At 43.0% G+C, this 12632-nt stretch overlaps 1 protein-coding gene across 2 annotated transcripts in view; it reads left to right on the forward strand.

Annotated features, from left to right (window-relative positions):
• The first annotated feature begins 482 nt into the window (after positions 1–482).
• CA10 (carbonic anhydrase 10) overlaps positions 483–12632 on the forward strand; it is a 189560-nt gene continuing 177410 nt past the window's right edge. The window contains exons 1-3 of one of the 2 annotated variants that reach the window (XM_069032538.1): positions 513–569; positions 653–706; positions 1316–1821. In XM_069032538.1, coding sequence (XP_068888639.1) covers positions 1761–1821 — 61 coding nt within the window. In that variant the 5' untranslated portion in view covers positions 513–569; positions 653–706; positions 1316–1760. Of the gene's footprint in view, positions 707–1315; positions 1822–12632 lie in introns of both variants that reach the window. The other variant, XM_069032537.1, reaches the window with a different exon arrangement.

A 12632-nucleotide genomic window follows, 5' to 3' on the forward strand; every position in this document is an offset into this window, starting at 1 on the left:
TCCACTACAGCCCGAGCCATCCCGCCGGGCGCCGCGGCCCGGGGCAGCCCCCGCGCACCTCCCCGCGCCGCGCAGCACCCCAGCCCACGGCCCTCTGCCAGCGCTGCTTTGCTGCGCTCAGTTCCCGCACCCGCAGCCACGGAACCAGGCTCTCCCCGAGCTAGGTGCGCCTCTTTTCAATTTTTTTTTTTTTTTTTCCCTGGGGTGGCGGGGGAGAGCAAAATCAAATTGGCCGTACATTTGAACCCAAGTAAGCGGCATTCTCTGGAATGCACCTGCGAAGACAGCCCGGCGAACCGGGCGCCCGCGGGAGATCGGTCGGGCGTGCCCCCGTTCCGGCCCCGCTCCGGCCGGCCCGGTCCCGGCGCAGAGCGGCCCCGCCGCCGCCGCCCGCGCAGGCACCGCCTCCGCGGCGGAGCGCGCCCGCCGGCCCGCGCCCGTGCGCGCCGCCGCCCCAGCCCCGCCGTGCCCGCCCCTGCCGCCCGCGGGCCCCGCAGCACCGGCTGCAGCCCGGGGACGTGGCCCAGTAGCCGCGGTCCGGGGAGCAGGGGGAGCTCCGAGCAGCTATGGTACCTCCCGGCAGCTGAGGTGGAGGGAGGCGGTGGCAGCCGGCGGCTCGCAGCGTGACCTCGATTTGTTTTTGGGACTGCAGGCTGGAGCGGCACGTCCGATGAGCTGGGAGAGATAAAAAGCAGGAGGATTGGGGGTAAGTAAGGGATTGCCTCAAAACTGGCAATGCTTTTTTCATATATTTTTTTTTAAATTTATTTATTTTTGACCGGGGGAGGGAGGGGAAGATATGCAGAACTGTTGTGCCCGGGGAATGCTGTCAGATGTGCACTGCAGCGCGGGCACTTCGCTAACTCTCGGTTGGAGCCTCCTGGTGCCCTTCCGCCACCAACCCGACAGAAGTTCGGGTCTGAATCTTTTTTTTCTTCTTGTTTAAATAAGTTTTAAAATACTGGCGTCCTCAGCCAAGCCACCCGGCGATGCGCACAAGCCACACTTGATGCAGACTCCGCACTTGTGCCGTTCGCACTGGGGGACACACACCCCCCACCCCTCCTCCGCTGCCACACAGCCCCGTTCTCACTTGCGGGGGGCTGCGGGGGCGCATCCCGGGGCGCATCCCGGGGCGCATCCCGGGGCAGGCGCTCGGCGCGCGGGGCAAGCCCGACCCCTGCAGTCTCGCGGCGGAGCAGCCGCGGCGCGCCGGGATTGCGGCGGGGCCGGGGAGCCGGGGCTGCGCGCTCCGAGCGCGGCGGGGGTGGCGGGGCTTGCAGCGGGTATTAATCTCTTTCCGCTCATTCTGTAGCAGCAGCAGCAGCAGCAGCAGGAGGGGAATCCCCCTCCCTCCGCCGCCTCCTTGCCCGGCATGCCGGCACTGCCCCACTGAGACGTGCCAAGAGTTTTGGGGTTAACTTGCGCCTGGCCGCCCCTGGAATAGAGACTCTCCGGATATCGGATCGGTTGGGGTTTGTTGTCTATGTCGTGTTGGGAAATCTGGTGGATTTTTTTCTCGCTCGTGGAGGAAGAGCCCGGTGCTGGCAGTTGGCTTCGTGGTCTTTTTTGGAGGGCGAAGGAGGGGACGGGATCTCGCTTGAGCCGTGCGGAGATAGAGCTCGGACATGTGTTGTCAGCACGTCTGGGGAATACAGTCTGCAAGTCCGAAAGAAAATTTGCTGGGATCGTTCAAACTGCGATATTGATTTTTGTTATTTTTTTTCGCCGAGGGATGTACTTGGCATGAGAATCGGAGGATGGAAATTGTTTGGGAGGTGCTTTTTCTTCTGCAAGCGAATTTCATCGTCTGCATTTCAGGTATGCAGCAAGCACAGAAAGGGCGAGGGAGTGGGAGAGATACCGTACAGGGTTCCCAGGCTTGCCCTTATTAAGGGGCAAGAGGTACAGTTAAACCCAGATAAAAACTGTAGCTGAAAAATCCATGAATGATGTACTGTGAGTGGGTTGTGACAGAAATCGACTCTCATCACTTCCCTCTCCCCCTTTAATTCCAATACGTGTGTCTTAATTATAATACATTGGTTGCAATAGACAACACAGTGTACTGATAAAGGAGATGCTTATAATTCCCAGCGTACTTGATTGTGATAATTATTTGCAATATTGCCATAATCCCAGAATTTCATAGCTCCTGGACTTCTTAAACTCGGCTGATGTGCAGATCTGGAAGGGTTTGTGGTTTGTTGATGGAGTTGTCATGTTCTGGTGCCACAGTTCAGGGTCTGCAAAGGGAGGGATAACAGTAAAGAATGTGCCTCTGCTTTTAAAATGAGCTTTTCTGTGGCTGTGCTCTGAAAATGTTGGGTTTTTTTTTTTCTGAAAAAAGAAAAAGCCCCATTAAGAGAGCTCTGTGGTGGCTGGAATTTTTAAGCTTGCAAAGATCTCTCTCCCTTCAGTATGTGGAAAGTCGGGTAATTCCAGTTGTCACTAGAGCTTGTCCAATTAATGAATAGGCATGGCCAGGTGTCTAGTGTAAAGGATTGGAACAATTTATTATTGGGGAAAACACTCCCTTGCAAAAGCCCTGGCTCCCTTGTTAATTTGTCATGTTGGTCATGTCAGAATAATTATGTTGTGGGAGGCAGGAGCAGGAAGGTGGCCAGTTTTCTAGTTTGGGACACTCCAGGGAGCCCCATGGGGATGCAAGCTGCCTGCATCTCCTGCTGCTCCACTTCCCTGAAGGCTGCCTCTGCCCTCCAGCCATTGCATAAGTCCAGAAATGGGAACACAAGCAGCACAGGCAAGGCACTGCTGGGGGGAGATCCAGGGTCCTGATGGACATCTCAGTGTTCAGCCTGGATGTCCATAGGGAGAGGCAGCTGCAAAGCTCTCCTGGGACCATGCAGAGATTGGCCTGGGCTGTGTCCCAGCCGCAGCCCCCAGGCAGCAGCACCTGCAGCATCCCCCTGGCAATTTGAGCCCCACTGTTCTTTCTGCAGCACCTCCCGGTTTATCCACCCTTCCGGCCCTTGGGCTGGGCACACACGAACGAGGGAGGCTGGGCACCCCTGTTAATTTGTCCTGCCTGCACCTGTCCCAAAGCTCCTTTATTCCTGAGCAAACAGCATTGCTGTCGGCCCACGGTGTGCGTCAGCCCTCCTTTTATCCCTGCAGACTGGCACCATCTGCCACCAGGCACCCGGGTGACACTGCCAGCACCCCAGGCTGACCTTCCTCTTGTGCCCATTGGTACCATCAGAAAAATTTGCTCTCTCGCTTTTTAGAAGAGCAAAACCTGCTGCCTCTTGTCGTTGAAATCTCACACTTATCTATTTACCTCAGCATGATGTGCCACCTGTCAAGTGCCCCTCAAATCAGGCACTTCTTAAAGTACCACAGTGAGAATGGCAAACTGCAGCTCGTCGCTCTCTTGGCCATTGTGACAGTAATATCCTGAGACAGAAAGAAGCTGTCCCATTCTGTGCAGCTACTTATGCCATGCATTTAGCTGTCAGTGTTCCCTGAGCTCCCACCCTCCTTTCCTGCTCTTCAGACAGGGGAGCCCAGGCTTCTGAACCAGTGGGATCAGTTCTGCAGGGGCTCCCATCGCTCTCCATCTCCCTCTAGCACTAATACCTGATACTGTACACACTCACACCATGTCTGCTTGCTTTTTCTCTTTTTTCTTCTTTTATTTTTGGAGGGAATAAAGGGAATAAGTGAATGGTGGGATGCTTCTGCAGCATGGTCAAAGCTGCGGTTTCAAATAATTTTGACACATAGAGGATGTGTACACGCTTCAACCTTGTTTTCTTTTTTTCTTCTTCACGGGGATTTTTATTTTTTTTTTCAGGAATCCTCACTATCTGTAGTTTTAGTAAAAAGGATTAAGATCTGTAGATATCTGACTGGCAGTAATGCTCTGAATGTTGCCTCTGCCATCCTTTTTACACTGGGTTTTGTAGCAATATTATCTAGCTGGGGTGTCTGGATAACAGTGCAAGTAGGAGAAGGTGTAATGAAGCCTGTTAAGGTATTACCTCAGCACAGGATTGGAGACACTGTATTTTTAGCACTTGAGCACTGGTCATTCATTCAACATTTTACTTAAAAAACCCACTAGTTGAGCACTAGCGCTGCACATTACTGGAATGTGAATTAAGGAGTGTGGCAGTATGTATTTTCTTTTTTTTTTCTTTCTTATTCATTCAGTTGTTTCAGCAGTGAAGACTCAAGACAGGTCTGCTCTACATGGATCTTTCCTGAACATTAGCAAATGCTTGATTCAGTGTCTTTTTAAACCTGTGATCTTCCTCCTGCTAATTCCAGTCATTATTTGGATTAGGGCCTATTAGGGGCTGCTGTTCAAAGGGATGATGTCATTCACTGAACTGAGCAGACTATTAAGTTATTTAATCATTATTAATAAACTTACTAAACACAGTTCAATGTTATGTCTTTTGCTGTGTATTTACATAACATTTAAGTATAAACTCTGCTGAATGTAGCACTTATGCTGTGTTTCTTATTTAAAACAAGTAATGATGAAGTTAGACAATTGATTTTTTTGGTGTCTCACATTCAGTAATTTCTTGGAGACTTCATACATGGAAAACAGTTCAATCTATTAAAAAGAGGTGTGTATATATTTTCAAAATATTTTATACATAACATTTTTTATCACTCAGTTACCTGTGTGTATGAGAGATTGATTGTTTTGGAAGAAATGATACTGAGATTTAGAAATTATTTTTTTTTAATTACTGGCTCTTCCATGTGTTTGGGAAGTAATTTATCTGTGAACTGAATATTTTTGTTTTCTTGGCATACTAAATTAAGGCTTTTGCTACTTGGAATTGCTCATTTGAAAAGAGAATCTAGTTTCCTTGTGCCAGATGTAAATGAGAAATATGAACAGGCTGAAGGACCACGAAACCCACTTCTGTCCTTCAGACAGAAATGAAAGCCCTTGCTTTCCTTCAAAGTCATAATTATTCCTTTGAGTTATAATCTCTGAGGAAAAATAGTAATGATTTGTATTATGACTTTTGAGGTTTTGTCCTTTTAATGATACTGTTCAGCATAGAAGGAGCACAGAGCAGAGGAAGTGAAGGTGTCCTGTAGACAGAATGCTGGAATAAGCCCTCATTGGATGTTGTTCCTGTGAAGATGCAGATACTCCTGGCACAGGGCTTATACTGTCTATATACAAAGAAAATAACAGGTCTTGTATGATGTCCAGAATTTCCTTCCTGAGCAATAATACCACCAAAGACGAATTTGCATCAGTGTTCTCAGGTGGCTGTTGATCCCGTAATGGCTGTCACCTTGCCTTACACAGTCATTTGTATGAACCATGAGGAAGGTTTTTTTGTGAATTTAGATATTAACAGTCAATTTCAAGCAAAAAAGCTAGGAGGTTGTTTTCAAAACTTTGCAGGATACTTGATTTAAATAAGAAAATGAAGCTGTTGTGGATATTGATTAAGAAGGTTTCCATGTACATTTTCTGTTAATACATCAACAAAATTATTTATAAAATCTGCATGGTCATCTTTGTGCCTTCCTATGAATTGAAATACTACCTCTTATTGGTTTGGCTTCTGGGAGCTAATATGGATGAAAGCTGTCTTGTTATTTGGAAGTATTTTCATCCTTTGCCATGTCCTCAAGGCACAGGGGGCTGTATCCCTTTTATGAGGCAACTTCTGTGGCCTGTTTGGCAGGACACAAGTACCATAAATCATGTATGATGAACTACAGAGATGGTGTAAAAAGCCCCTCGTCTATCCAGGAATTCCACTGTGTATTGAGCATCTGATGCGGCATCTCCTGGCACTGGGGACTAGAGGTGGATTTGGAGCACATTTGCACTGCATTTTCTGTCTTGCTGCTTCTGCAGTCTCTGAGCTCTTATTACCTGGCGTAACACAGAAATGTCCTATAGGAACTCTAAATTATGCCAGGGCTGGAATTACCTGCTGAATCATGGTCTGTAAGGTCTGATAACTCTTCTTCTCATAGCATCACACAACCTGAGATAATTCAAGCTAAAATTCTCTTGTAGAAGAATATCAAATCTCTAATGTCCAACATTAGAACAGTGAATGGTTCGTTATGTTAGGACAAAAATGTTGGAACCGTGTTAATTATCCTCAAATAGTTTCACAGAAATAGCTTTTTCTGTCACTTTTAAGTAAGATATGGAATATTCTAGGGGAAGGAATTATTCATAGCACAGATATATACATACATACATATCTATATATGTGTGTATATATATATATATGAAAGTGAGCACTAGGCATAAAGAAAGGTGTAACATGCAGAGGGTTTCTGGTAACAAAGAACTTTACCCTATTTTTTCCTGCTTTAATACCATCTCCAGAGCTTTGTGTCTGTAGGCAAACCTTCATGCCTGCATGGAGTTTGTTGATGTTACTGAAAATCCACATGGATTCAGTCTGCCTGTTCACATTCACAGAATGAAGGGACCATAGGTTGGATCCAGAGATTCTCAGTTCCTCAGCTCTGGAATGCTTTCTCACTTCAGGGATTTTTTTCTGCCTTCTCAAAAGGTGTGAAGATGTTTCTGCTTGAAAATTCTATGGAAATAGCCTTATAGTCTCCTGTAAATTGTCTGCTTTTACTTTTCCTTTTTTTGTGCGTGTCTTATTTTTCATCTTTTTTCATTTTTATTGTTAGTTTTACAGCTGGAGCGTGACCAGATAGGCGCTAAAGTGCTGAAACAACACACACATTTGTAGCTTATGTAAAGGTAGTAGAAGGTAACGTTGATGAATAGTTTTTGCACATACTGTGCTGAGCTATTTTCCATCCAATAAACTGGTGGAAAGAAACTGGTTATTGCTGCTATTCCTTTCCAAATCTCAGTGATGTAGATACCCAATTTTCAAACCTCTTCACCCTGTTGTGTTGCCTCATTGTAATCCAATTGAACTAGACACCAAGCCTCCAAGACAAAATTATTAAAATCAGGGATCAAACCTAACTCAAATAAGCACTCTCAATTTAAGGGTGCTCTTTAAAATGGAACTGAGGTTATAGAGAAGTTTTACCCTTTATATTTTTGGAAAGTTTTCAGTTTTTAATTCTACAGCAGCTAGATTTTAAATACAGCAAGGATTGAAGTGGCTTCCCATTTGCATTATGAATATTCTTGTATATGAATGAACAAGGAATTCATGCTTTCTCCAAAAGACTGGTTTTTTTCTCTGTTGCTACTGGTCGAAGTATCACTTTCTTTCTTGGTTGAAAGGTGGTAATTTAGCTGAGGAGGAAGTTGCTGTTTTCATCGTTACTGATTGTTTATGGCTAAACTTAACATGGCAAAGAGTGAAGGGGATGATTGGCCCATCTGGGCTGTTAATAGAGGGCTATATAAAACTGTTCCATCATTATCTCATTACCAGCTCAAGCAGCAGACAAAACTACATGGCAGTTAGTTATGGACAACACTGAAATACTGTGATCAGTGTTATTTTGCTCCTGTTTTGTTTTTATTGTCACTTTACACCAGGTTGGAAGGAATAGGAAATAGCAATCAAATTTGAATTGACTTGTTCAGAGGCAACACTGTACAATGGGACTGCATTTCCATTGTAATGCCATCAGAAAGTACAAAAGGGCCAGGACAGTATCAGTTAGCAAAAAAAGTTGCACTGTGGTAGATAAATCGAAACATTAATGGTAAATAAATAGGAAGTAATTTTCTTCAAAGGATAGTAATCTGGCATTTGAGAGAGGGGAGGCTTTATAGCCAAACCTATTTACAGTTGAATTCAAAGAGTAGAGTATTAGAGTAGTAGAGAGTAGTAGAGTATTTTATTGCTTGTTTAACCACTGATAGTTAAAAAGCTAAGGGTCTTTTAATGGAATTTCTTAGAGATAAAATGGCAAGTTATTATTGTCATGAAAACAGATGACTGAAACATTGTAGAGCTGTATCCTGTGTAGTGCCTTTCTGGTGATGTAGTACCTCATTCATGTGCATGGGTGTTCATAAGTGCAAACTTCCAATTTGCCAAGATGGCAAAATTTGTCATGCAGTGCTTAGCAGGTGACAGTTGAGGTAAAGGTAACCTAGATTTACACCCACCCTAGAAGTCCTTGCAACTCCCAAAAATGTTACAAAGGGTTTTGGTGTTAATGAAACTTGGGCCTTAAAAATTGCAAAAATTGAACTGTCAACAATTAGAAAAGCTTTAGATGACAGATGTCTGTGCTCCTGTGGAGTGCCAGGCACAGCCCATCAGGATCACAGCCCTAAAATATTTAATTTACTTTTACTCATCTTGAACAATGGAAGGTGATAAGTTTCCACATACATTGCATTCTGAAATCAGTGGTCAGAACTAAAGAAAAGAAATACTTCCATTGTCAGATGTATGTTTCCACATGAAAACATTTTTCTTTTGATTTCATGGATCTGTACCATTTGTATTTCTGTAGTAAAAATAGCATTAAACTTAAATGCCCCACAGTTTTATCTTTTCTTACATAGTTTCCAGAAAAATACCACAGCAGCTGTAAGCCACAAATAACTAATTAGGATGTACTTTTTAGCAAGATACTAAAATAAGCATAGAGCTAAGATTATATCCATAGGGTTATTTGTTCATTTGGACAGTCTTTTTTTCTCCCTTCATCATTAGTCCTTAACTTGGTCAAGCTTTAAGTATGGAATGGAAAGAATCGTGCACTGACTCGACCAAAGTGGCTTCTAAGCACATGCATGGAGGAGGCAGCTAAGCAACGTTATCCTTTTTTTTCCCCTCTAAATGTGTTGGCATCTCTATGTTTTGGAAGTAGCAGTTGAGTAGATTAATTTAGAGGGAAACGTGGTTTCTGAAAAATCATCTCTTGTCCTTTTTGTGGGTTGTTTCCAACTGAAATTCTTTCCTGCTGTTAACTACTATAGAGCCCTCTTCTGCTTCAGGAATAGTTCTAAGATGATTTTTTGCTTTGCCAGCAGGACTTCTACGGATTATTAATGCTAAAAGAAAAAGATAATGAGTGCTAGTGAAGGGTCTTTTGTACATGTGAATATGGAAAACAAGTGTTGGAAGTGATGTTGAAGTGGCTATGTCCTCCAGCAAACCCTGCTGTTCCCGGTAGGATGGTGCTTGGGTAGCTAAGGGAGCAGGTCAGGAAGGGTTCCTGCTGCCACAGCTGAAGTTTGTTTGGCAAGGTGATATTCTTGGGCTGCTAGAAAGAGCATTAACTTGGATTTGCCATCATGGCAGAGGAAAGAAGCTTCAGGAAAAAGGTGGTGCTGAAGATTTATATATTTATGTATTTATGTATTTATATATTTATGTATTTATATATTTGTATATAAATATATTTATATATTTATATGTGCTGGTAAGAAAGGATAACAATACTTCAGTAGCGTTCCTGGGAGGGAAATTTTATGCAGAATGAGGTATTTGTTTCTACATGAGTGGAATGCCACTTGGAGTTGAGGTCTGCTATTTCCCACATAGGAAGCTGCTGCTGCTGGAAGGGAAAGGTGTTTGACCCTGTGGTGGCCCTAAGGCCACTGCTGGAAGGGACAGGTGCTTGATTGACTCTGTGCTGGTACTAATACCACTGCTGGAAGGGAGACATGCTTGAGTGACCCACACTGGTCCTAATCCTACTGCTGGGGAGTGGGTAAACACTGACTGACAGGTGAGTTCTCTGAATGGGACTGCTTGTCTGCGTTTTTCTATGAATGGAAGGTATGAATGAGAAGAGCTTTGCATTGTATTTCAGTTAAAAAGAATTTTGGTGTCAGTTTTTGGGGAATGCACAGTGTTGGCCACACTTTCACGGATGGAAAAGCTGAGGTAAAATGTCATGTGGAAAGTCAGTCAGCAAGACTTTGAGTAGTTGCAGTCCATTTTCACTCTCATTTCTGCCTTGTAGCACAAGGATTGCCCTTACCTCGTGTTTCTGGCTGGGGTGTGGGGCTGGATCCCCTCAGTGAGTGCGGGTCACAGAACAGCCCCTGGTGTGTCCCCTCACGGGATCCTCCTTCTCTGTGCCTCTCTACTACAAGGTGTTTGTTCTCCTTAGCATACATGCAGTGAAGTTATTGTGAAATACAGTTTTGGCATACATAAGAATTAAATCAATCCAAATTTACCTTAAATTGGTTTCCAGGAGTTAGCATGATATTAAGGTAAAATTCAGATCCAGACAAGGTTCCTCCATAAATGTGTGTTACTTAAATTCTGTTTAAATTATTAACATTCACTCAGTTGGCCTTTTTCTGGTTCTCTTTGGGCTGTGAGTAACGAGTGGGTTCCTCCAAGTACAGCACTTTTCTGCCTCGTGTTTCACATCCCCTCAGTGTGGGTGTAGGTGACAACACACAGTAAAGGGCACCAGAGATTTTGGTCCTAAATTTTCTCTTTGAAGTTTGCTCTCAGCAGCTAACAGGTGCCTTTCTATACTGGAATTCTTGGATATACTGTGAACACATATGTGAATTTGTTTTGAGGGGTGAAACCTCACCCCAGGGCATTTTGCCCATCCTGTCTGAACTCCTCCCAGTTTTTATTTTGCATTATACTCACCTGGCTTCAACATTTGTGGTGTTTTGGGGTTATTTTTGTTCATATTCATATGTATAAGTGTGATCTTATTGTCATAGTGATTTTTGTGCTTGCTGGAAAACAAAGTAATCTACAAGGACTCCACAGTCTTCTCTTCTCCTGCTTGCCCAGACAATCCTGAGGGTACTGTGTGGCAGTAATTCCAACTGGGATTTAAAGTTATCTGCAGATGCATAATTTTTATCTTCAGTAGCCACCCTAGCACTCTCTCTAAGTTATTAACAATTCATCTTTGCCAGTCTGTAATTGTGCCTTTGCTCTGGAGTCACAGGTATTTAGCTCACTGTGAAACAGGATGGAAAATAGAGTAATAAATAATATGATTTATTTTATTAGGTAACATCAGTATGTTTCCATACTTGCAAGCTAAAAACTGAGTCATCCTCTTTACACTTTATTTTGATACATTAACAGCCAGATTCAGCAAAATGCAAAACTTAAAAGACATGTTTAAGTGTTCTGCTGAATCTGAGTCTTAATATGTAATTGTATAAAACAACTTAGATTAAGGATGTGCTGAAGTGCTTTGCTGAAGCAAGGAGTAGCAATGGTATAATACATGAATAACACAAAATCTTTGGAAAAGCCCAGCTGAGCAAAAATTTTCATAATCTCTCTTTAAATTACCCAGTTGTATAGAAAATAGGTTTTTATCTGAGTAAAATAATCTCAGTTCTTTGTGTGGTAAAGCAAAGATATGCAGACTTTCCTACAGTGATTGGCATAGCAAGAGAAACTGTACAATTAGAATTCATATAAACTGGATTGTATTTTGTTAATTCTCACTGTATGGATGCCCTGAATGAAACAAACACCATCTTCCAAAATAGTAAACACAACCAAAAGACTAAAAAGTGAAGTTACAAGAGGTGAGTGGTAATACACAATGTTTTTCATATGTGAATTTCTGTTCCATTTTCTTCTCAGCACGAATTTTAAGTTTCTCTTGATTTGACCTCAGGTTCTGATATAAAGAGGACATCCAGTGGGATGGGGACACACCTGTGGACCAGGTGGTACCTACTGGGATGTTTGGGACACGACAGGCCAGTTTTGTGCAAGCAGCTGGCAGAGTTTAGATTGGATAAGCAGCGTTTAGTCAGACTGAGAGAAAACTGTTTGGGGGGGGGAATATAAAAAAATATTTGAGTCTGTCCCTCTCTCTGGGATCAGTCCTCTCCACTGCTAGTGGCATATTCGGTCTGTGTCAGCAGAAGAATTCCTCATGTTTTAAATGAGGTAAGGCTCATTTATAATATTGTGAATCAATTTCTACCGCAAGCAAAAAAGTTTTGTACTCTTTATAAAAACAGCTGGACATCTCTGCAATACATTTACATCATATTTGTGTATTTTGGTTCTATCTACCAAAGGGCACAGAGCTTGCAGACTTCCTCCTTTCCCTCCTCCTGCCCGAGTCCTACTTTGGCACTAAACAGCAGCAAGTAACTCTCAAAACTCTCCCATTTTTAGATCCCTGCTCTATGTAACTGGGACCTTCTGTGTCTGCTGTGGTTTTATGTCTTGAAATATTTATTTACTTTGCAGTGATAAAAGAGCATTTCTGACTACAAGGTAGTCAGTATCTTCCTTTTAATGCTCCTGAAAAGGAACCAGATTTCAGACCACAGGTAGCAACAGCTGAATTTGAATCCTTTTTGCAAGGTCTCTCTTTTAATGGCTTCTTTGCTGATAATTGTTGTGGAGGACTAAGTGATGAAATGTGTCTTGATCACTTCATATCATCATATTACTGGTCATTTAAGAATTGATTCTAGTCACTGAATACTCCAGAAGTTAATATCTTTGAAATAAAGCATTCTTATATTTAAAACCAGAGTATATGATGTAATACTATTGCATTACTTTTAAAACTTAACGGTTTTTTGGATATAACTTTCACTGGTATTATATAAACTGCACAGAAATAATCTCCTGGTATTTGCGTGGGATGACAGTCATCAATTCCTACATGTTTATTTAAAATCTTACATAGAAACAAAAAGTATTTGTTTTAGACAACTTTGTTTTGGACACTTTGCC

The sequence above is a fragment of the Aphelocoma coerulescens genome, chromosome 18, assembly GCF_041296385.1.
Source record: "Aphelocoma coerulescens isolate FSJ_1873_10779 chromosome 18, UR_Acoe_1.0, whole genome shotgun sequence".
Taxonomy (NCBI): domain Eukaryota; kingdom Metazoa; phylum Chordata; class Aves; order Passeriformes; family Corvidae; genus Aphelocoma; species Aphelocoma coerulescens.